The sequence below is a fragment of the Myripristis murdjan genome, chromosome 21, assembly GCF_902150065.1.
Source record: "Myripristis murdjan chromosome 21, fMyrMur1.1, whole genome shotgun sequence".
NCBI lineage: Eukaryota > Metazoa > Chordata > Actinopteri > Holocentriformes > Holocentridae > Myripristis > Myripristis murdjan.
In genome coordinates, this window is record NC_044000.1 from 7131172 (window position 1) to 7156668 (window position 25497).

At 41.9% G+C, this 25497-nt stretch overlaps 3 protein-coding genes across 4 annotated transcripts in view; all 3 read right to left on the reverse strand.

Moving 5' to 3' along the window:
- Positions 1–8576: 8576 nt before the first annotated feature.
- Positions 8577–10004, reverse strand: gja3 (gap junction protein, alpha 3). The gene has a single exon (XM_030080494.1). The coding sequence runs from the start codon at positions 10002–10004 to the stop codon at positions 8577–8579; it is 1428 nt and encodes a 475-aa protein (XP_029936354.1).
- A 2997-nt stretch (positions 10005–13001) lies between these two features.
- The window catches only part of cryl1 (crystallin, lambda 1), a 37336-nt gene continuing 24840 nt past the window's right edge, over positions 13002–25497 (reverse strand). The window contains exons 8-10 of one of the 2 annotated variants that reach the window (XR_003930248.1): positions 22237–22343; positions 19917–20594; positions 13002–13012 (exon numbers count right to left, since the gene is read on the reverse strand). Coding sequence is in view for 1 of the 2 variants with exons in the window: in XM_030080061.1 (XP_029935921.1) it covers positions 20490–20594; positions 22237–22343 (212 nt within the window). In the remaining variant the exon portion in view is untranslated. Of the gene's footprint in view, positions 13013–19888; positions 20595–22236; positions 22344–25497 lie in introns of those variants that run through there. The other variant, XM_030080061.1, reaches the window with a different exon arrangement.
- Positions 14873–18744, reverse strand: gjb8 (gap junction protein beta 8). Its single transcript, XM_030080063.1, has 2 exons — positions 18638–18744; positions 14873–17233 (listed from the first exon to the last, which is right to left on the reverse strand). Exon 2 carries the CDS (start codon positions 17198–17200, stop codon positions 16394–16396), a length of 807 nt encoding a protein of 268 aa, XP_029935923.1. The 5' UTR covers positions 17201–17233; positions 18638–18744; the 3' UTR covers positions 14873–16393.

Below are 25497 nucleotides of genomic sequence, written 5' to 3' on the forward strand. Positions count from 1 at the left end.
GTCATGCATGATGTGTGGACAGGTCTGGTAGCTTCCCATAGCTTTACACTTGGTGAAGTTACATAAAACATAATCCATAAATAGCGTGCTGCTTTGAACCACTAGGGTCCACCTGCGGGTTGATCCCTGTGAGAAATATCCGGCATCTCCCTCCCTGAGACTGACGTCACAGAATGACGTCAGTCTGCTTAAGAATGGGCGACACAAAGCTGATTTTTAATTAAGGTGAGGACTGTTTATACTTAGCTGACAACAAAACATGGAGTGGGCACATAATTGATTTATTAACGAGTAAGGCCAACAATGAGAACCATGTAGGCTCAAGATTCAAATCTCATGCTGATTCTGTGTTTTTTGTTAGTTGAATCTACGAGGTCCTCATCCCCAGGTCTGATTATGAGGACCGTATAGACACAACCATCAAATTTTGTGCTTATATATACACTACTCACAAAAAGTTAGGGATATTTGGGTTTCGGGTGAAATTTCAGGATGAACCTAAAATGCATTATAACCTTTACAGGTGAACTTAATGTGACCTTCTGTAAACTTTTGAATGCACATGTCCAACTGTTCAGTGTTTCAGTACTTTTTGCACAAGTTGCTGTTCTCTAACAAGGAGCTTAACGGCAAAATTCACAACAGGTGTTTGATCCATGAATCGACCAATAAATTTCCTGGTTCAATTAGAATTGGTATTTAAACAGTCCTCCTCATTATGCTGTTCACATTTTGACATCATGAGACCAAGACGACACCTAACAATTGATCAGCAGCACCTCACCATTGCGAGGCTTCAAACAGGATGTTCTCAGACGGAAGTGGCCACTGAGCTTAGAGTGTCACAGAGTGTCATCAGCAGATTGCAACAGAGATACAGAAAGACTGGAAGAGTCACAGAAAGGCATAGAAGTGGACGTCCTTTGGCCACATCCCACACTGATGACCGCTTCATTGTGAACAGTGCCCTGCGGAACCGGATGATGAATGCCACTCAACTCCAGGCACGTTTAAGGGAGGTGAGAGGCACCCAAGTGTCACGTCAGACCATTCAAAACCGTTTACATCAGCATGGTCTGCGTGCTAGACGACATGCAAGGGTACCTGACCATACCACCAGGCACAGGTGTCATCGTCTTGCATGGGCCAGGGAGCATTTACGCTGGACGAGGGACCAGTGGGCCTCAGTGCTGTTCTCTGATGAAAGCCGATTCATGTTGAGCAGAAATGATGGCCGCCAGCGATGTTGGAGACGTCAAGGAGAGCGCTATGCATCAGCCACTGTTGTCACCAGACGAGCCTTTGGTGGTGGTGGTGTTACTGTGTGGGCAGTTGTGTCTAGTCAGTACAGAACTGCCCTACACTTTGTGAATGGTACAGTGACAAGCCCATACTACCTGAATAACATCATTAATCCAGTCATTGTGCCCCTGCATGAACAACACAGGCCTAATTTCATCTTCATGGACGACAATGCTCCAGCTCATCGAGGTCGCATCATTAGGGAACGGCTGCTGGAGACTGGGGTACCTCAGATGGAGTGGCCTGCACTTTCTCAGACCTGAATCCCATAGAAAACCTTTGGGATCAGCTGAGTCGCTGTGTAGAGGCTCGGAGCTCTGTACCCCAGAACCTCAATGTCCTGAGGGCCGCCCTTCAAGAAGAGTGGGATGCCATGCCTCAGCAGACAATAAGTCGACTTGTGAACAGCATGAGACGTCGTTGTCAAGCTGTAATTGATGCTCAAGGGCACATGACAAGTTATTGACACTGACATTTTTTGTGGTGGTATATCCACCACTGTTGTTGGCTTTTGTTTCAAGAAATTGTTTCAGATGAGGAAATCACCAGTGCATGCTTCTACTTAAATGCCCTACTTTCATGATATAATATCACTGTAGCGTGAACTTTTTACATTTTCCATAAATTTCACCCGAAACCCAAATATCCCTAACTTTTTGTGAGTAGTGTATATATGTATATATTACGGCATATTCAAACCAAACGCAAAGCAAAACAAAAGTTTTTGTGTCATGCACTCGTGTGAATACAGCCGTGAAATTTTCTCTCAAGTAAAAAAATTTCAACTCACAGAAGTATGTTGATGACTCAAATTTGCAGAATGCAGAGGTTCGCATTATTCATGTCGCCCGCTGCAAATTCATATCTGTTTGCATCTTTGCATTGACTTTTGAAAATGGGCCAAAATTATCTGCTTATGTCTTTGCCAAAATATGTTTTATTCAGGTTTTGCAGTTTTTTTTTTTTTTATTTATTTATGTTAGAATAAACATATGTATGTATTTATTTCTTTGTTTATTTGTGTATTTTTTAAATTCTTATATTTGTAGTTGATGTTGTGCCACATATATTTTCTCAGCCACATTATTTGCAATGTTGATCGATACTGACATTTTACTATTAAGCATCACTCTGCTTTACAAGCTTTGTGTAATATTTATATGAATGTTTGTGAGCTACATCATAACAAATGTGGCATGGCGGTGGCGCAGAGCTGCAGGGGGAAACTGTGTGATGCAAACATCCAGGCGAGTCAGCTTGCACTGGGGAAATTGTTTGTGTTCAATTTAGCTTCTTGAGTTCTGATGGAACTATTTGTGCCGGCTGAATAAAGGATTAAATAAATAAATCATGATCGTTTAGTCATAATAACAATGTCCATTATTACCATTCCTTGATCAGCTCTCATGACTTGGCTACTTTATGGTAAAGTGTTGGCCTGGCACATGGATGGCTCTCATGTCTCTGCTCTCCTCATCGCACAGAGAACAGTGTTTCCAAAACTTGGTAGATTCCTTCACAATGTCTTGGAAACTGCTGGTATAGTTTTGTCTGTTATAAATTTACTGATCGTCTGGCTTTGCTGTTGTTTTGTTGTTGCCGACTTTGCCCAAAAATGAGATTTAACTGCCCCTGCAGTAACTTTGCCCCCTGCATCATGTACTGCACAGTGTTGCAAATTGTCCCTCCGCCCATGTGACAACACAGAGTGGGTTTCTGACAGATGTTTACCTCTTAGGTGTAAGACTGACACCGCCGTCTCACTTTAATTATGTCTGGACGTGGTTATAAAGTGGCTTCAGCGGTGTGGGAGGGTTTTCATACGGCCTGGTCCTGGCTCAGCGTCACATTCTCACATCCTCCGATGGAATGCAGAGTGAAGGAGTGAGCGGCTGGGAGGTCGGAGGTCAAAGAGTCTACAAAGAGAGTAATGCAAAAGACACTCGAAAGCTCTCCTGACGCCGATGTGTTCGGCAGCAAATGAAAAGCAAGCAGGGATGCAGCAATCCTGACAAACTGTAAAAGTGAACAGTAATTATATAACCACACTTTTATCACTTTTATTTAAAAAAACTACTGACTACTGAGAGGAAGCTGTCAACGTCATTAAAGCCTCACCTGCTGGTGGACATGAGGCGAGGCGATGGGCTTGTCAATCAAACATCAGGGCTTCAGTCATCAGTGTTGGCGATCCTTAAAAAGTGACACAGAATGCTCCACATGGCAAAGGAAATCAATTTGGAAGACCTCGCAGTTCTTTGCTTATGCCTGCTGGAGTATTTCAACTTATGTAAAGGGATAATTCACCCATTTTGAAAAAAGTGGGACATTATTTTGCACTCCAGCTGTTCTGTAGGACAGTAGTGGTGTTATCTTCCTCTCATTGTTACTGAGTGCTGGATACTGGCTGGATGCTCCAAATGCTAACTGTTAGCCTGCTGCCATTGAGCTGGACTTCCCTCCAAACCAGAAGACAAACATTCAGTTCTTGTTAGAGTTTGGCCAGAATGTTTTTTTATGACTGATTCTGATATCGTTTTTAGCAGAATTTGCTGATAGCTGATATTTTTTATGCAATAACTATGCTTTTTGCAGTTTCAGAATAAAAGGATGAAGCAGATACTGTCAAACAATAATGCAAATATTGCAAATTATAAAAAGGGCTAGAGAATATGTATTTTTTCCTGATTAAGTCACTCCAGTATTTAAAAAAAAAAAAGGTAGATATTGACCTAATGTATCGGTAAGCTGATTAATCGGTCTAACTCTGGTCCTTATTCCTGCCCTCACGCTGATCCTTACTAATAGCTTCTTAGGAGAAAGGAATCACTTCAGGGGACCTCAAGATTAAAACTGAAACATGACAGACAGAGTTGCTCTTTGCTATCACCGCTGGAGCATTTTAAGTTCTGTTGAAGACACAAGGAAATACCATTTTGTTATCTAACTTCCATAATTCAACCCATCTCTGTTTGGAACAGGATGTAATGTGGGTGGTGTGTGGGTGGGTGGGTGGGTGCTTCGGGGGGCTGTGCATAACTTTGAACTTTGCACACATCACTTTCTGCAAAATGAATAAATTTGCAGTCATTGGGGACACAAACATTGTGTGTTAGGTAAAAAAAAAAATGTTGCTACTTTGAAAGCTGTAAGATTATCCAAGATACGGTTTCCCTGAACCAACAGACAGGTCTCTCAGTCCTACCAAACAAGCACAATTCATTTCATTAAAGGTCATTTTCACTGAACCCAGACACTGATAACTCACTGGTTGGTGCGCTAAACATGACATTTTGTAAGATGACTGAAACATAGATTACTGTCATGTGGAAAGTTAATACCTGAAGGCAGACTATGCACTTTCAAAAGGGAGGACACACCACCTTGTTATGATGTGGTAAAGAATGATGCTCAGTTCTCTCATTCAGTTCATGAACTTAGAAATACCTCTTCAGTTCTTGTACCCCATCATGACCCCAAATATAAGAGCATTTTGCTCTATTGTTTATGTTTTTGTGTACATTTGACATAAAAACATGAGATTAAAGGCAGCCAATTAAGAGTGCTGTGTTAATTCTGAGGGTTATCAGTCTTGGGATGAACCTGAGGGGTTTTATCCTCCTTCAGTCTCTAACTGAATCCTGTTGTTATGGGGTGAGAACTGAACCTGGCTCATCAGATTGAAGGTAAACTCCCACTGCTTTCCACTGCACGGTTTCAATATCAATCTACTGCCTGGTTATAGCTGTGTATAATCCATACAATGATTTCTTTCACTTTTCATGTATGCAGCATGTTATTTACACTTTGAGACTTCATACTTATTTCATGATATTGGTTAAAAATGCTGCTCTTGTGTTTGGCTGGAGTGAAAATCTGCAGCCTCTTTGGCTTCTATTACTTGTGGTTGAGAGCCACTTGATCTAAAAGGCGCTGTTGAATTTCACTGATAGGTGCAAGCACAAGAGAAAACCAGGGCACTGAGAGCAATATGGTACAAAAAAGTTTATTTAGTAACAGTTTTGTAAACATTTGAGGTAAATGAACATTTACATCAACTTGTTCTTACAAAATAATCATTCATACACAAGGCACTTCTCTTATTTAAGACAGCATTGAAAACAGGTTGCTGTTCCGAGCATCGTGAGATGGTTCCTACTCCCTGACGAGCCAGAGAAATCATGCTCTGCATGAGACGTAAGAGGAGAGACTCTGGAGAACTCATGGAGATGAGGGGCTTTTGTGGGCGACTTTCAACAAGACATCCTGTCAGGGGGTTTGTATGCAGGGTTAGGGAAGGGCCAGCTACCCAGCTAACATTCTCTCAACAGCGGAGTCGTTTGATATGACGTCAAACTGGAGTCCCGTCGAGGTTTTTGTGAAAACGCAGCGAAAGCACTGAGTAAACACACAGAATATACCCCAGCTGGCTTTTCTCTCTCTTGCTTTTGATTTTAATCTTCTTCAAACTCACTGGGACACGTTTCACACAGCGAGCTTGAAAGAAATGACAATTTGTTTTTGTTTAGATTTTTCTTTTTTTTTTCCTTTTTCTTTTTTTTTTCCTTTTTTTTTTGGAATACTGCCTTTTGCTGTGAAGAGCCGCTGCGTTTCGGTTTTAAGACTTTTTTTTTTCCTTTAAGGATCATACAGAGATTGGCAGTTTTGGTGTCACGCTCTCTCTACTACTACCAATATTAGCATCATAGAACAGCATTATCTTGCCTAAATGTGCAAATCTTTATCAACTACTAAAATGTAAACTTTAGGAACCAAAAAAAAAAAAAAAAAAAAAAAAAAAAAAGAACAAATGCAGATAACAAAGATTTTTTTGTCCTTTTGTACAATAAACATGGATTGGGAAAAGGCTGCTTGTATCTATAATGAGTTGTATATTCTCCTCTGTGTGGTTCAGCTTGCATTGAATGGTTGGTATTTAAGCAACTGGTAAGGTTGGAAATAAGATACAGTATGAAACATTATATCTATATGGGTACAGATACTCTTACACCATACAGTACCATCATGTTCTAACCCCTCCTTGAAATTTTAAAAAAAAACAACTGCTAACACTTTACAGTGGTCTTATTCCAGTGTATTGTAGTGTGTAATAACCAATAGAAATGTATTGCACATACATTATAATACTGTTCAAGCACTTGTTTAAAAAAGTCGCTACTATACAACACAAGTACAAATGTTTGAATTGTGTTGTGTTATATCTTGGGGAGATTTTTACCAAGTGCTTGTACAGTTTTACAGTGTATTCACAGTGCTTTTCCATGGGTTTACACACAAGTTAATAAACTGAAAGAAGGTTGTTGCGAAGTAGAAAAGCCTTTTGAAAGTGAGTGCCCAGGTTGTGAACTGACCAAACAGCACAGTGACACGAAAGAGACAGACGACTGCTAGCGCTGCCGATCACAACAGGTGATGAAGTCATTTAAAAGTGTGTGTTTAAGTGTTTGTGTGTGTGTGTGTGTGTGTGTGTGTGTGTGTGTGTGTGTGTACGTGTATCTGTATGCATGTGTGTGTGTGTGTGTGTACGTGTGTGTGTGTGTGTGTGTGTGGGGTGGGGGGGGTTCTAAAGATCTCTAAGCATCAAGATGAACACAACAAAAGAGAAGCCGTCGAGGTTTACCCCGGCACGGCGCTCGTTTTTGTCCTTCCTTTGTTTTCGCAATCACAAACTGACTACTACAGGTATGCAACTTATGAGTAAAATTCAATTCAGTTTCTTTTTTTTTTTTTTTTTTTTAGAAAAATAGCACTTTTCAGAGGAAAAGCAATAAAGAAAGGATGTGTGAAATGTGTGAGGGGGGAGAACCTTTTAGCTCACAAAGTTGCTCTCAATATGAAGGATTAAGAAGGGAGTGTGGTTTCTGACTGTAGTTTCAAGTCTAAATAATGAACTTCATATTGTTGTTTTTTTGAACATGTGAATATCGAATTTTCAACGTTAGTGGAATAATGTGAATATCATCTTGTTTTTGTGCAGTTAGTAGGAAGCGTTTTTCTTTTCAGACATGTTATTGTAGTAACGCTGACAGAGGCAGGCTGAAGGGACGAGGCTCTGCTCTTACTTTCCTCTTAAAAAAAAAGAGTATAAACTAACAAAGCGGGGTGGGGAGGTTTGATAGCTAGGTTGTCGACATCAAAACATGAGTGGAAACTCAGGGGCATTCTGGGTATTTGCAGGTACAATCTCAATCCAACAGTTTTGACCCATATCCCACATCCCCTACCTATGTCTGTGTCTTCTGCAGACTTTTTTTTTGGAATATTAAATCAGTTCATTCCTTTCCATTTCATATATTTATCCGCCTCTAGATGAAGCTACGCAATGGATGATGGGTAAAACCAAGCCAGCCAACTTTTTGCCTGCGGATTCATCTGTGAATCGGTGAGTTGTAGGCTTTACGTGCGCTGCATCCACTGCTACACAACACACTCAACGACGCTTGGTGAAAACTAGTTCCTGAATGAGCTAAAAAGAACAAGGTGTGTGCGTGTGGTGAGATGCAGGTGGTGCTGCAGCAGAAGGCCTTCCGAGTAAAGGGTCAAATACTGGAACAAGATGTTGACGTGCTGTAGTGTTACAGAGCGCATGTGCACGCCGCCCGTTTCACTTGCGAGACCCTGAAACAAGATAAAATGGGTTGACCTCAAATATGAGTGTGTGATCTGCCATATCAAACACATCCAGTAACTGATCTGTACAACAATCCAGTGTACTTTCTCCACATAAAAAAAGTTCTTAATTCATCGTCGGTCATCAACTTGACACATGTACATTATTGTTCTTAACTGGAATAAAAAGTCCTTTAGGCTCAACAAACAGAGGCAAAAAACACCTTGAGACACCCCCAAATCAAACAAATGTGTCCATGTTAATGTGGAATAACAACAAGCACAATGTCCTTCGGTCTGTCCAGTGCCGTTCTGGAGCCATTTTGGCTTGTTAGCGTCATCACACTTTGTGCACGATAGTCTTAACAAAACAAAGCTAGCCTCGACCAGTCTACAACTCACCGATTGCCCTAATAAGGTCGACCGCTGCAGATGAACTCATTTCCAGCCTCTCCTAACCCCAGTTTCTGCTTTCCTGTCTCAGTCGCCTTGCCTCCTTTGTGTGTTCTTTTTTTCTTTGTTTTATTCATATGTGTCTGAGAATCACTGTGGGTCTAAGGAGGGGGTTGGGGGCTGGGGGTGGGAGTGTTGGTCAGGGGAGGGAACCGTGGAGGTTTAGGGAGTTGAATAGGTTTTAAAGGGACTTAGACCGCCAGGTCGTTCGGCCTGGCCCTGATGCTGCTGCTCTTACTGGCCCTGCTGAGCCGCCGAGGGTCTGTGCCGACCGTGACCGGCGGCTCGTGCATCTCCACTGTGGTGGTGGTGATGTGGCCGTCCTCCGGCTCGCTCTTGCCCCCGCCCCAGCTGCCCGCGGTGGAGGCGGTGCCGGGGCTGCTGCTGCTGGTGGCGGTGGCAGCAGCAGCGTTGGTGATGTTGGTGTTACTGGTGGTGTTGCTGGTGGGGGGGAGCAGGGCAGCATCGACGGGGCGCTGCTGCCGCTCGGTGTCGGTGTTGGCAGATGAGGAGGAGGAGGGGGCGGGGGAGGTGGCCTTCATCTCCCGAGTCTGCTGCTCGGTGGCCAGGTTGGCCCAGTTCTGCTGCGTGGCCAGCCTGTGGTTGTTGTTGTTGCTGATGTAGTAATGGGAGGAGGGGGAGGGCTGGTGGAGGGACTCCTCCTGCTGGAGGTCGTCCATCTTGAACTCCCCTGCTGAGGGCACAGCCGCCGCCCCCACAGGCGGCAGGAAGGCCCCACTGCCCGCTGTCACATCTGTGTAGTTGGGAGGGTAACTGAGGCTGGCGGGGGCAGTTCTGGAGGCCGAGGCCAAGCACTCGGGCTCTGCGATGTCGGCGCGGCGCAGCGACTCGTGGTCAGGGGCAAACTCGTTTGTCATCCCCTGTTTAACTTTCTTCCATCCGAGGTGATAGATCTCTAACAAATTCAGCAAAAGAGACACGCAAGCCACCACAAGCATAAATATGATGAAAATAGTCTTTTCAGTGGGCCTTGATATGAAGCAGTCCACGGTGTTGGGGCAGGGCCACCGCGCACACTTGTACAGGGGCCTCAACTGGAAGCCATAGAGGAAATACTGGCCTAAAATGAATCCCACTTCAAACAGGGTCTTGAAAATGATGTTGAACACGTAGGTACGCAGCAAAGCACCTCTGATACGGATTTTGCCGTGCTCGTCCCTGATAGGCGGCTTCTCCTTTTTACCGCCGCCACCTCCTCCAGTGTCCCCTCCGTTTCTATAAAGGAGTTCTTTCTCCTCTTGGAATCTGTTCGCCTTGCGCAGCTCCTCCTCCTTCTCTTTCCGCTTCTCCTCCATGCGGACGATGTGCAGCACATGGCCCAGGTAGATGAGGGTCGGCGTGGACACGAAGATGATCTGCAGCACCCAGAAGCGGATATGGGAGATGGGGAAGGCCTCGTCGTAGCAGACGTTCTCGCAACCGGGCTGCTGGGTGTTGCAGGTGAAGTCTGACTGCTCGTCACCCCAAACCTCTTCGGCGGCGGCCCCCAGCACCAGGATCCTGAAGATGAAGAGGACGGTCAGCCAGACTTTGCCAATGACCGTTGAGTGCTCCTGAGCATTCTCCAGCAGCCGCCCCAGAAAGCTCCAGTCGCCCATGCTTCAAGATTTCTAGCCTAGGGAGAAAGTACAGGCTGGAGTGAACAGATGGGTGGAAAAAGAGGAGAGGAACAAAAAAAAAGGGAGAAAAGGAACAACAAAATAGAGAGGGTCATGTCAACAAATCTGTTGAATGGATGGAAAGTTGGTTCATTGCAGCGTCATGTCGGAAAGACATTTTGGACAGCCTTACCCGAAGGTTAAACAAGCTAAACATAGGACGAACAGGCAGAAGACACAAGGACACAAATGAGGGTGGACGCATTGGCTACAATCTGACATATTTCGCTTTTACGTAAAATGCTTAGCAGGACAAACTCATTGTAAGTGGCTGCAGGCGAGAATGTCAGATATCGATGACAAATCGAAAGCCATAACACAGCACTTCACTTCACACACACAGACGCTCTTTAGCAGGCAATGTACTGTATGGACCAGGTGTTTGACTGAACTCTATTTCACTCTGCCGCCTTTCTCTCCCTCTCTCTCTCTCTCCCTCTCCCTCTCTCGTTAACTGTCACATACATAGTCCCTCTCTCTCTCTCTCTCTCTCTCTCTCTCTCTCTCTCTCTCCCTCTCTCTCTCTCACCTGCTCGCTCCACTGCCCAGCAGGCATGTGCTGAGATCAACATTATAATGTTCGAAAACAGCATTTAGCAGGGATGGGGCTCTGGTGTGGCACACGCACGTGCACACACACACACACACACACACACACACACACACACACACACACACACACACACACACACACACACTCACACGCGCGCGCGCACACACTTACATACACACTCATCCACCCTCCACTGTAACCCTAAAGCCACGGGGGTCAAATCTAAAGATGTAATTCCTATTAGGAAACATTTGACCTTGTTATTCACCTCCACCTGTGACAATGTGTTGTGACAGCACATTTGAAATAAGAATTAACATTATTGTGTTAATTGTATTTTACAGATTTTGGATTCAAGTGGCTTCAAGTGATTTGAATTACAAATTTGCAAATTTACTGCAAACTTTAAGTCAGACTTTGAAGGTGGGGTGACAGTTGAAACAGGATGCTCACACTGTTGTGTTGCTCTGATAAGAAGGGACTTTTGCTGTTTTGTTTTTTTTTTTTTTATCTATGCACAGACTGCTTGCTAAAAACAAGCAACAAGTTGGATTTGATGATAAGGGAGCTGCTTAAATCAGCTTTTAAAACTACATTTTGCAAATTTTAGAAAACAAATTCAAAAGTAGAGACTCCACAACAGCATATTTCAAAACGTCTGTCATGTTTAGTGACAGACAGTCAGTGAATGCTGAGTTTTGAGACAGACAGCATCCCTTTTGTTTTCCTTTATATCGTTTAGAGAGCCTTATGTACATGAACTTGCCAGTAAAAGCCTATGATCAGGAACTATTCATACAGCAAATACAACACACGCACACACACACACACACATACAGAAAAGAGGAGAAACTTACTAAAATGTTCTTGTATTAAAGGTAACAAATCCATCGACTAGGGTTCAGAATATGAATGACACCTGGAAGAGAGAGAAAAATACTCAAGCATCAAATTATCCACTTTTTACAGACTTAGAAAATAAGAAAATAAAGAGATATATTATGATTTTTAAATGTCCCAATAATAATTAATTCTATTTCAAAGGACAACATTTCATTAAAACAGTTAAAAACTCATTTGTTTTGGATAAAATTCACAAAATAATTCTCTAATCAGTGTTTGCATGTTAAATACATAATATAAATACTTAGTAAGTGATGTATGATGGCTAGAGAAGATGAACCCATTAAAATAAAGCCATTACAGGGTTAAGAAAAATGTTACACGTTTATTACTGGGCCTTATCAAATGCCTCTTAACCTTTAAATGAATAACTTTTGAAATATAGACATGTGTTACATTTCAGTTTAAAGTAAATGGACATAGCCAAGTTCAAATACAAAGCCATACCTGCCACCCTGACAATACAGAGTGTGCCAGAGACTCCACTGACTCCCTTTTAACTCCACAACCTTTGTCAGGCTTTTGTCTCACTCTTGTCAGAAGAATTAAAGCTCAACACTTGATTCCAGACACTTGTCCTCGTTTATCTCATCACATTACTCTCGGGTCTCAGCATCCCCCTCTAAACTTTATTACAGGACGATGGATTAGCAGGAAAATAGTCACGTTTGTTTTTTGGTTTCTTTTCCGTCATACCTTTAGGCTGGAGATGTCAAACTTAAATACTGAAAGCAAAATCCATCAGTCAGCCATTGGTGCCATACTTTGAGTGCGTTGACAAGCTTATAGACTTCCCAAGGCTGCAGGAACCCTCCCCTCTCCCCCTGTCTTTCTCCCCCCAAGCCCACAACCTGGCACCTCTCTGCCAGCTTACCAAACTCTGTTTTAAATGCTGCCAGCCAAAGTCATTCATGCACAAACTTCTTTAGGCGTGGAGTCTGTCTGTCCCGGGCCCGAAACTTGCGCAAGGAAAAGTTCTCTTTTGTTGTTGTTAGTTTTTGGAGGCGGGTTGGAGTTGGAGATGGGGCTCGGTAAAACGCAGCTGCCTCCCGTTTCCAGCCATGTCTGGACTGTCACATTGTGTGACCATGCATGAGTGAATCCACAGAGTCATCAGCCTGTCCGGATTCACACCACGCCCCTGTCAGCCTCCCCAATACCTGCCCAAAACCTCCCAAAAACCTCCCCAACACCTTGCAAAACACCCCCAAACTGCCCGAAAACCTCCCCAAAAAGTGCCGCGTAACCTTCCTACACGACCCATAAAAAACTACAGAAGTTTTAAAAGGATCCCATATAATTATCATAAAAAGTTAAATTATTACAAATACCATAGGACTAGGCAATACCACAGCAATAAAGCCAATATAAATTCGCCATTGCGTCGTAATGGCGCGTTCATTCCCATAGGAATATTATAGGAGTATCATAGGAGATTACAATAACTTTAGTAGCTCGTAGTCAGCTACACTATAGGCATCATTAGAAAGGTCTCATGTCAATATCATAGCAGATCTTTAAGATATAATACAGCAGGTCAAACTATAATACCATGGAAAATCCTACAGTAATAATTAAGGATTAACTATTAAGTATCACAGACACACTGGAAGCCCCTATAGGAATATCACACTGCTGCCATAATAAATACCATAAAGCATCATGAGTTCACTATAAACTCAGTATTGACCGCCACAGACAGCTTATAAGTTCCTGTAGGAATATTACAGCTGTGTCATTGGAGATAAAAGAAATACCACAAAGAACTCTTAAGGTTATTGTAAAAACACCATTGAGAACCGCAGTGACACTTGAAGTACCAAGAAGAATATTATAGTGATTTTTTCATCATGGATTCTGTGCATTATCATTAAGAAGTTATTTTGACATCATCTTTTCAATGATGAACCTCATTGCTGTGAACTGTAGGCCTGTAAAGCCCTTTGAGACTGTAACTGTGATTAAGGGCTGTAAATAAACCTGAACTTGAACTTTAAAGGGGAATTTAAAAAAAGTCTAAGAGGACATATACAAAGAGAGGATAATGTAGAGTTCTCTATTTACTAAGCAGGCTGAAATGTATAGTTATCAAAGTTAGGTGATGATACACACACACACACACACACACACACACAAAGACAAACATCAAAGAGCCACACAGTCTTGTTTCATTGATTTATCAAAAAAGAGCAGAGGACTTCAGATTTCAAAGTGCACGTGTAAGAAAAACAACATAGTAGGCTATAAAACACAGTGATCACAAATATTTAATGTTTTCATTTCATGGTTAGAAAGCTGCTTGACTAGTATTTGTTATGAAAAAGTAAAATGAGTAAATAAGTGTGAAAATGTGGGAGGAGAAAAAAAACAACCTTGGACTGGAATTATCAGAAAAAATGTCCATCAGATATTGCATCATAAATATCATTTGGCTCCCATCCAACAAATACAAAATAAAAGGTCACAAAGGTCAATGTAAAATAGACAAAATATCCAAATGAAATAAAATCAATAATAAAAATCAGTGAACCCTTACATATTTGTGAGTGCTTTGTCCATGACAACGCATGACTTGGCATGTTTCACATCTGACACAACTTATTGCCTATTGCAAAATGTCAGCATTACACTTAACCTAACTCAATAAACTTGCATGAGCTTTGTGTTATAGCACTGGTGCAACCTTTTTCTTTTTATATTTTAATGTGACACACCAAAACTTTGGTCAGACTTTCCATCTATCAAATTACAGGCTACACTGCATTTTAGTTAAAATAAAAAAGGAGAGACACAACTTAGCTGGTTCAAGCTGTGACACATGTTCAGCCCAGCCCTTACACTCACATCTTACGTCTGCATTAAAGGTGAGTACTTTATTACAACATACAGTGCAGCAGAGATGGGACTAATCCAGATCTGCTATTCCTGGATAAAGGCAGGACAAAGACATTTTCACTTTGAGATCAGACGTGGTTACTCACAGTGAGAGGGCAAGCAGTGATTAGTATAGCGGCTAAATTAAGGCACATGCTGAAAGCTGATACCGCCAGCTGGGGTCAGTACAAACCGCAGGAACACGATCCCAAATAGAACAAGACTGCTTCTGCTGGGAGGAGCACATTCACTTATGGACAGCAAACAGTCACATCAGGAAGCAAAAACACATGTCACACCACGCACAAATACATATTGGACACACACCACATCTTAGAAACACAAATAAATACCGAGTGATTTGTACCTGCAACTCACTACCTGACTGTAAACTGATTTGTAAACATGTTAAAAAAAAAAAAAAAAAAGGAGTAATTTGCCTCTGGATTCTTTATCATGTCATGATTTGTGGGCATTTTGCTGTGAAAACACATATTTTACACATATTTTAAAAATAACAAAGATTTCAAAGGTGTGTGACATTGGTTTTTACCTCTGTCTGAGACTGTTTGATCTTTATATTAAGTAAGCAAAAGCTGTGCATTTATGCAATCAGACCTGTGGGAAAGGTTTCTGTCATTGGCTGAAAGATTAAAAAAAAATAATAATAAAAAAATCCAGTATCAAAAAACAAGGGATAAGACAAACAGCCTTATTCTTTGATTGACAGATGTGCATTTCTGAAAAAATGCAAAATATTGTCAGAGGGGTTAAGGTCACTTCACTTGCATGTGTAAAGACATGCCTAAAATTTCAGTTCAAGTAAAAGACAAAAAAAAAAAAAAAAAAAAAAAAAAAGGATTTAACAGCAGTATAACTATATAATCTTTATACTGTAAAATGTTAAAATTATATCTGCTATATCTGGTTAGATTTAAATAATCTGTCTATATATTCTTGTTGTGTAGAGCACCTGATCCAAAAGACTTCTCAATACAAGGCTGACAAAATATACAAAAACAAACTCTTAACATTATTTATAGAAACTTATTTAACTATAAATGATTTTCAGACTTCATTTCTTGCTACACAGTCTCTTGATTCAATACAGAAGGACCACAAATTTTCTAGTCAGTATGCTCTGTCAAATCTATTTTTTTTTTGTTTTGTTTTTTGTTTTTTAATCAAACAACTCTTGTAAAATAGACAGTAAAGCAACTGACAAAGGCACTTGAACCTCTTTTTTTTTTTTTTTTTTTTTTTTTTTGCTAGAACTTCAACTTTGCATAACTTGAATTATTCACTTCATAACACTTGTGCTGTTGCAGGTTCCACAATAAGCCACTAGGTGTCAGGATAGACTCACATTTCTCAAGCTTCAAACCTGACAACAGCACCTTCAGAAAACCAGTACCTTCAAGCAACTCCAAGCTATGTTCAATAAATTAAGACAAAAATCTACAATCTTCTATCAAACTTCATAAATTTCCCCCCCGTATGAAAAGCAGGGTGGTGCTTGTGGAGGGTGCACAAATGCATGGATACTGTCACAAACTGAAGCAGATAGAGACGGGTTGAGTTTGATCAGTTTCATCTGGCAACTTATTGCTCTGCATAATACAATCAGGGTCTCACAATAAAAACACTGACGGGGATTCTATTTTGACCCATAACTTTGGTTTCATTGGTGACTGACAGGAACGAACAGGACTGCCTTCAGTGGTGTATTTGAGGCCACATGTTTGAATACAGGGCATGTCCAACTACTTTTTTCCTGGCAAATGATAACATGGCAATTCCCAGACAAATGAACAATAAACTAATTTGTTTTGCAATCATTTCCAGGGAGTCCTAGAGTCTCATCAAGCTATTTCAGGGGTCAATTCAACCCACCAAGAAAGAACTACCATACTCTAGACACATACTATAACCTTTACAAGTTGGGGGGGATTTACAGTTCATGCCCTCCTCTTCTGGAGCCACTGATGGCCTTCCTTCATCAAACGGTCTTATTGCTGGATGAATCCATGGAGGACGAAAGCAGCATCTCGTTCTTCTTGTTCTGCAGCAGAGCCTTGTCCGCAGTCACACTGTCGGGATGGGTGTAGGGGAGGTTCCTCTTGGGCCTCCTGGCCGAGCATCTTATGAACGCCTTGACAATGAGGTACCCCAGCTCGGCCACGTTCAGCACCATGCAGATGGCTGAAGAGGCCACCATGAAGATGGTGAAGATGGTCTTCTCTGTGGGTCTGGAGATGAAACAGTCCACTTTGTTGGGACAAGGCCACTGCTCACACTTCACCAGCCGGGGCATCTGGAAGCCGTCATAGACGAAGTAGAGAGCGTACATGAAGCCACCCTCAAAGATGAGCCGGAAGAACAAGCTACAGGTGTAGGTCCACCACAGTGGACCTGTGATGGGCAGGCGCCTTTTCTTCAATGTCTCCAGGTCAGTCTCCGTTGGCTTCTCGGAACCATTGGAGGCCAGCATGGTCCTCTTGTCCCCACGTTTCCTGTAGGCGACATGCATGGCCACCAGCAGGGCCGGAGTAGACACAAAGATGAGCTGCAGGCACCACAGGCGGATGTGTGACACAGGGAAGAAGTGATCGTAGCAGACGTTCTTGCAGCCGGGCTGCTGGGTGTTGCAGGTGAAGTCCGACTGCTCATCCCCCCAAACGCTCTCGGCTGCAAGAACCAGGATAGTGATGCGGAAGATGAAGAGAACCGAGAGCCAGATTTTTCCCAGGCTGGTGGAGTGTTTGTTCACACCGCCCAGCTGGGCGTAGAGCGCCCCCCAACTCATGGTAGCGACAGAGACCCTGGATGCCTAGACCACCTGTAGAGGGCAGGAGTTCAGAGGGTTAGCAGCCTAATCCAGACTGTAGCTCAAGGACATTCAAAGGACAGTTCCAGCATGACTGGAATTGTTGGTCATTTGCTGCATTCCACTGCTGTTTTACATGACTGTAGATGTTTTCCAGTGTTTTTAACATGTTATGAGATATTGCTGTTCTTCCCTTGTTCCCTTGTTGTGTTTTTCAAGGTGAATATTCTGAAACAAACTGTCTTAATACTGGAAGTTTCAACCAAAAGAAAAAAAAGAGGAATATACTCAAATTATGCTTATTAAGTGTTTGCTTTACTGAAGTGTTCTCAAACAAGACATACACAGAAAAAACTGCCTATTCTGGGGTTTTCACACTTTTTCCTGTCAGACCCTCAAAGTTGGCTTTCAATAAGCCACAGACCCCCCATTGGAAGTGATTTTGCCCAGGGACCCTGACATGAAAGGATGCTTAGTTTTAGTTTTCAGTGATAAATTTCTTTAGATGTGACACTTGAACACTGTCACATAGATTCAAAGTGGTGAGATTAAAACATTATATTGAAATAATGACTCAAACAGTTTATTTGTCATAACAGTTTCTAAGAACTGATAATAATAATTAAAGTGAAATTTTATCACAATCCCCTGGATTTTTTCCATAGAATAATGTATAGTGGAGAGAAAGAGAAAAAGAAAGAAGCTGAATAATATGTGATATTAGTCATGAACTGGACTCAAACCCACAACACTGCCAGAAAATGGTGTGCACTTTCATCCAGAATTCATTCTTAGTAGGCTACGTCTAATAGTACATATCAAGCATTAATAGTTAATAGTTAATAATTCCTACTCAGTTTGGTAATAAATTAAAGCCATAAAGCAGCACAGAGGGCAGTGAGTAACATTTACAGAGGCAGTCTGTATGAGGGCAGGAAACTGATTGTCCCTTTGCTTGTATGTACTTTGTAGAAGTATAAATTGTCTTTAGGGATATTAAAGATGCTGAAGCAGTAAAAATTACATAAAGGACAGAAGGTCCTTAAGAGAGTTAAATCAAAGACCAGTGATATGTGATATCCATAAACCATCAGAAAATGTGTCTTTGTTTTCCCTCCAAAAATAAGCCAAATTGAATATGTTCACTCGGTTACCGTGTTTGGATCATTCCCTCTTTAATTTCCTCTATCCTGGGTCAAAAAACTATGTTTTTTTCACAGATTGGCAACTTCTTTAAAGAGGCAAGAAACTGCTGAATAAACTAGGGAAACTCTCACACACACAAAATTAGGACTGAAAACGCAAGATTAATTTTTTAACAGCTTGTCTGCAGTTTCTCATGAGAAATCGGGGTAAAGTGCGAACCTGAGAGCTCACGGCGCTCTGACGCACACCGGCAGCACAGCAGAGACGCACCTGTGTCTGGAGCTCCTGTTAGTATCGGTGGGATTCCATGAAGTCCAAACCTCTTGATCCTGATCCTGTATGCTCAGAAAACTTATCCCAACGCTGCCAAGTCAAAAGCCAGTGTCTGAGACGCCGGGGAGGAGGTTTGGAGAGTCGCTCGGTCCTGAGCTTTGAGGATGTGGGCTGTGCACCTGACTCTTTTGAGGAGTCTCATCCCAGGGTGGGGCCAGCCACCTACTGAGAGACACCCAGCAGGCTACTAGTGTGACTGACTCCAGATAGCTGTCATTAGCTCTCAGTGTCACATTTGCATATGAATGATTAACTATTCGAAACAGCAGAGTGGAGTTTTGGTGCTGTTGTGTGGAGTTAAGAAGCACTTTCTCCAAAGGGGAACTTCCCTGCAAGCGACTGGTCTTGGTTGCCAGCTCTTACGCACGAGACGAGAGCACTTTCGGTTTGGTTTCAGTCTCACGCGCTTAACCTTAACATCTAACAAAAAAAAAAAAAGAAAAAAAAAAAAAAAGAAATACTGCAGGCCTCTAAATATCACATTTAAACTATAGCAAGAATCAAACGTGAGAAAGCTATATTGTAAAAAATAAAAAAATAAAAATAAAAATAAAAAATGCTCTCAGTATGAGCATATTGGCTCATGGTTGCATTTATGAAAATGAGAATAGCACAGTTGAAAATAATAAATTAACAATTGTCATTCCAAATCAAGATCACAGGACAATTTTTGTTAAAATAGCTGAGGCAGTCTCTCTTGTTCTGCAGTGAGAGGGCCTGAAAAAGAGAAAGGCACCATTTTGAGATTTTACAGGTGGTTACAAACGTTTGTCAATACTGAGTTCAGGTTTTCAAAAGGCTTAACACGACTGTTGGCACTAAAGAAACCTAGAATTAAGACAGACCACACTGCACATACAGCACACAGGAAGTTCACGTGCTCATGGGATCACTGGATCGACCATATGACTGTAAAATGAAGTCTGCAACATGTGAGCATAAAATTAGGGGCAGGACTCCCATGTCACACTCATGACAGATTCCCTTTCATAATTTCTTTGGATTAAGTAGGATATCAATAGCCATTTTATGCCTTGTCCAACATGGGTTTGCTTCACTGGAAGAAATGGAGTGCACTGCATACCCAACATTTTTTTCATCCTGTGCCAGACATTTTTAATTTTTTTTTATTTTAATACAATCTGAATAGCAACATAGAGTGACTATAAAGAAAAACAAACATACAAATGGAGGATTTCATCATTTTTAATCAGACATGTATGATGATATCTTTGCAATCAAGTCCCGTTACTAATATGCACCACATAATACGCCCTGAGATAGTATTCAAATACAGATCTGGGAGAAAAAAAAAAGAATAAGTTTGAAGTGGGACTTTACAGGTGCCGAATATCACTAGAAATGTAAAAATGATCACAAAAAAGTACAAGGTAACAACTCTCCAACTTAAATCCATCATTCCTATCTCTTAAAGTGTAAATTAACTTGACCTCTTCACTGCTTAGGCTGTGAAATCAAGTGTCTACCACTGTTAGCTTCATAATTATGTCCAAAAATCATACAATAATCATCTCACGCCAGAAATCCCAGATCCAGATTCCGACCAAACACAACATTAGTTCCCTGGATAAACTGCCTATCTGTCGATTCTGTGGAAATCTGTCTTCACATCTTTGAGATTTCCTGCAGACAGGTGTGAAAACATAACCATGATGGTGGAGGTAATTATGAATGTGCTGTGCTGATTAAAATGATTGTAAAGGAGTCCTGGCCTAGGTCAGGAGTCCTAGTCTGAGGTGCCGGTGACCGTGGGCCCCAGGCTCTGCTCTCAGTGCTGCTGCTTCAGCTTGGCCAGACCCATGAGGAGCTGGTCTCTCCTCTCCCTCCTGGCAGACAGATGCTGCTGGTTGCTGGGAATCAGCTCGGACATCTCCTGTTGATGGAAAAGAAGCAGGAGACTGATTTGGAAAACGGCAGTGGTTGAGAGAAAACAAGCATGTTGCTGGAGTAGGGAATAAAGGATTTTAAGCGCTGTGTTGCACTCTCTGGCAGCTATGTGGCATCTCTTGGGAAAAAAAAACCCATAATAACACACCAGCCTCTTTCACAGCAGCCATTTTGACATGAAATAGTAGGGTAAACACAGGTGTTACTAATGACATTAATTAAAGTTCTGCCCCATTTTTAGCATAGAGGACCTTTTCCAGTGAAATCACATGAACAACAGCAGGACCCTGACTCTGTTAGACCAAAATGGAACAGAGCCTTAATTCATGTCATTAGCATCACCTGTGTTTCCCCTGCTATTTTATGTCTAAATGGCTGCTGTGAAAAAGGTCTATTGGGTTTCTAAATGCACAGCTTGTTGTAGCTCATCATTGTTATGTTGTAAACACATCTCATTTGGACACTAGAGTAGCCTAGCTATCATATCTAGAACATGTTAATGTTAGTAATGGGTGCTGTTGTTCGAGTTAGTCAACTCTTCTCAAGCCATCCCTTGAGTGTTTTGGATGCTAAAGCTAAAGGAAAGACCAGAGAACTTGAATTGGAGTAGAAAGGACATTAGACTGTTTGCCATGGTCATCTGGTGAGTTCAGAATAAAATGGTGTTTATGGTTAGTTGCTGCAGTGACAACACACATATAGGCCAGTAAAGTGTATCACACTCCAAGGGAGCTGAAAAAATGTGTTGTGCTGTGGTTGCTGGCTGAAAGTAGTAATTAAACATTCCTAGACAATTAGTAGTATATAGTTATACCTAACTGGAATGCAGAAGTTAGCCCGGAGCAACGGCAACAGTTCTTCTGTTTCTTCAAACAGATACTATAGATATGTATGAGCAAAATCAAATTAAACTTGAAGCACATGATTGTATGTGTGTATGTATGTATGTGTGTATTTTGGAGATCCATTGTCTTCAAATTACAAAAAATACTATACCCCAAAAAAGGGCAAACGTTAAGAAAACAAGAAAACTTGCTATTTTTCTCCCAGTTGAAACTTTGTTGACAGCATTTTGTCCTAAACCTGTTCTCTCTGAAGCATTTATTGCTCTGGTTCCAGCTGTCCTCGCACGCTGACCTTCTGTGACTAACACTTCAACAGCCTGTGACACCATGTGATTGAGTAATGGCTAATTAGCAGGCAGTTATGGTGTGGACACTTGACTTTTCAGTCATCCAGAACCAAGTGCTGAATTCCTGAGCATTTCTCCTCACTGAGACCCTGCGCAGAAATAACTGAGAATGAAGTGAGAAAATCTGATTTGATTCTACATGAAGTGATACAGTCCCATCTGCAGCTGTTAAAGGACCACTCAAGTGATTTTGCATGTTTCGTGTAATAGCCACAACATTTGATATACTTCACAGTTCTGTTAATCTTTTCTCAAAGCAAGCAGTCATAGAACTCTAATGTCATATTTCCTCCCTTTTATCCAGCCATTGATTTCCAGTCATTCCACTACGACATGAAAATGAGCGTTCAACACTTTGAAAAGCATATTGGCAGTTGCCAGTTCTCTTTAACCACCAGGTCACCTTGCTCCCTCTCAAACACGGTTCCATACTTACCTCAGTGATGGACTTGGCTGCCTCACCGGAGAAGTCGGGAACAGGTCCGAAACCGGTTAGAACCCTCTTCATACCTTCTCTGTATCGCTTTAGATAGTCCTCCAGACCTGTGGGAGGAGAGCTGATCATGAGGAGAACAGCCACAGACACTGGGCAAATAACACCAGTCTCATGGCAGCCGCTTCACAGATCTGCTGGTGGCATTTTGCCTCAAAATAAAGATGACATTTTCCATAAACACCACTGCTTCCTGACAAAAAGAGGCTGTTGGTACTTGTGGTCTACCTTCTACCTTCCATATGGGCCTTTGTGCCATGAAGCAATACGTCACTTTTCCCACAAATCTTGTCTTAATTACACTGATGCCTCAACATTACTGTAATAATAATTGACTTGTATCATAATGCTAACATCATGAAACAAATATGTGCTGCTGTGCTCCTTGATTTGGAAGTAAACAACTGCAACACAGAGCTAATGATCTACAACGCTGATCTCTGAATAACCAGGCATTGTCCATAACATATCATAAAGAGGGCCACTCTTACGGTTTGTTGACATTCCTGTGATAACAGGCGGAGCAGATTAGGAGTGGATCCTTGAGGAGATAAGAGGCTACATGGAACAATCACTGACTGGTCTGAATGCTGAAGTGGGTCACACACTGCCCACACTGCCTCGCACCACAGCCGGACCGACGGTCTCCATTCACATTCTCCTATCACTGTCAGACTTCAGTGTTGTGCTTTGCTGTAGTAGGATGAAGTTTCAAACCAAATACATTGCAGTGTTTTAGAGATCTTCTTTTCTTATAACTTTTTTTTCTCAGGCTGAGCTCTGAAATATTCACCTGAGACACAGAGGGGCAGACTATAGATGGCACAGCAGTGTGATAAGTACCAGCTACATCCAACCAAATTCTCATAAAGGCTTTGTGTGGGACCATCTATAAGTGAGTGCTATTTTAAGCCTTTAACTTTGTGCCTTGCTCGACAATCTCTATCAACCCCCCCATCTCTTGCTCTCTCTGACTTTTTGCTTTAAGGTGCTATATGTAGCATATCTAACCATCAATATACCACAATATATATCAGATGAATTGTGATATCCAGGTTTAATGCCCTTGACAAATGGCATCAGAATGTAGCATCTGTGTCTCACCAGTGGTATTAAAGGGCCAGATCACCCATTTTGATAAATTGGATATTATTTCACTTGCCCCATTGTTGCTATGTAGGACAGTAGTGGTGTTCTAGCTGAAAAAAACAAACACTGAGGTCAAAGTCAAACAGGCTAAGAAAGTTTACTAGTCGAGGTAACTATAATTTAAAAAAGTGTTAGAAATCTGTCAAAAGGAAGAAAGGGGGAGAAGGAGACAAGCAGGCAGGGGCGCTAGATCAGCCGCTGGAAGAGACGAGTCCGACCCTTACAGCACTGACCCAGGTCGCTGGGGCAACAACATGGACGAGCAGGTAGGGGCAGGACTGGAGGCCTGGATACTGGCTGGATGCTCCAAATGCTAACTGTTGGCCTCCTGACATTGAGGTGGACTTCCCCCCAGCTAACATTCTCAAAAATAACCACCTTAAACCACTCAAAGAAGGTTTCACATCATGTTACAAGTGCTGCCTTCCCCAAAAAAATGTGTAAAAAATGTGTTGTTTTCCTGTTGCTGACATTCAGAAAGATCCCGTAATTTCTGCACTTCCTGTATCACTCTGCACCAGAGGAGCAGCAGCTACCACAGAGACAAAAGTAGACTGACTGAGTTTGCAATAGTTTGTTTTCTTTGAACAAATGTTCAACATGTTCACATGTTAGAGGACAAAAATAGCAACTTTCTCCTAGAAAGTTGCTAACTGCTAACTGGCATGTAATGCTGCAAGTGGCTTCTTTTCTTCCATTCCCCTCTACCTTTCAGGCTCCTGCCAGCCTCCGTAGTAACTGAGGACCAGCACAGAGAGCTTAGACTGCCCAAGAAAATAGTCCTACAGATAGTGAGGAGGAAATAAAAAAATGAAATAATATCAAATGAAATGGGTGAACTATCCCTTTAATGCCAATGTTTCCTATTATTCTGGCCACATTTTCTGTAAATTTCACCACTAAGAGAATGTTGTTTCTCCAGTCTCAGGTTTTCCTGTTGGCTTGACTTTAGCAGATAAACATGTTGGATGTGATTTTGTTTTTTTAATCAGTCCACCATGCGCCAGTGCCAAGACCTGGAGGCTGTAGTCCTATTTATTCTCGAAAAACAGCACTCTCTTCCCTGCTTCGTGCTGTAAAAAAAAATCCAGCAGCTGACAGTCCTCTCAGAGATGGAGTCATTTGATTTGTATTTTGATGGATTATGACTTTGCTTTTAAGGGCAAAGCTCTTGTGTGCATGGTTTTGAAAAGCCTAGTCATTCAGGCAGAGTGCACAGAGACAGAGAGCCTGAGTGCTCTAGTATCTGATTGGAATGACTTAAGGACTGCAAGTAACAACAGGAGCAGGCCTTAGAAATCTTTCAAGGACGTGATCATGCTACTGTTTCCTGGACAAAAACAGCAGTAAAAAGCGTGGGCACTGAAACAACAGGTAGAGTTAGCCACTGGTTTGAAGGCGGTGATCCTGCTTCTGGGGGGTTTGGATTACGAGTGTGAGGGACCACATTCACTGCAGCCGATCAAAAGACTGCTTTGTTCAGCCCAAGCCTCTTTCTCTCACTCTGTGTGCACAGCCAGGGTGACTCTCTGGCTTTCACACTCCCCTCTGATATTCTCCATCTACCTGACATTTCACTCTCTCTCTCTCTCTCTGTCTCTTTCTCTCTCTCTCTCTCTCTCTCTCTCTCTCTCTCTCTCTCTCTCTCTCTCTCACACACACACACACACACACACACACATACTCACACACACACAAATACACACAAACACCATAGTATGGTACATGCATGCCGATGCTGGCTGACATGTAAGGCCCTGCTCACTCTCTTCATGCTTTTGTGGGTTTCAAGGGTGAATACTTAAGTATGTTTTGGGGTTAAGTACTGTAATTAGAAACAATGTACATCAAATCCCTTCCAGAGTGCAAAAGTTGTGTTCTTTCTGTAAACACTGAACCAGAAATTGACCGGTCTGAAGTGTCATGCTTTAGTTAATACATGCCAGATTTCTTTCTTTCTTTCTTTCTTTCTTTCTTTCTTTCTTTCAGGAACTTCATCAGGCTTGAGCAAGCGTGATAAAGCAATATGCAAAACATGTTGCTTGCCATGTTTTT

Excerpts from the sequence above, each read along its gene's own strand:
- gjb8 (XM_030080063.1), bottom strand. The coding sequence starts at position 17,200 with ATGAGTTGGGGGGCGCTCTACGCCCAGCTGGGCGGTGTGAACAAACAC.
- gja3 (XM_030080494.1), bottom strand. The coding sequence starts at position 10,004 with ATGGGCGACTGGAGCTTTCTGGGGCGGCTGCTGGAGAATGCTCAGGAG.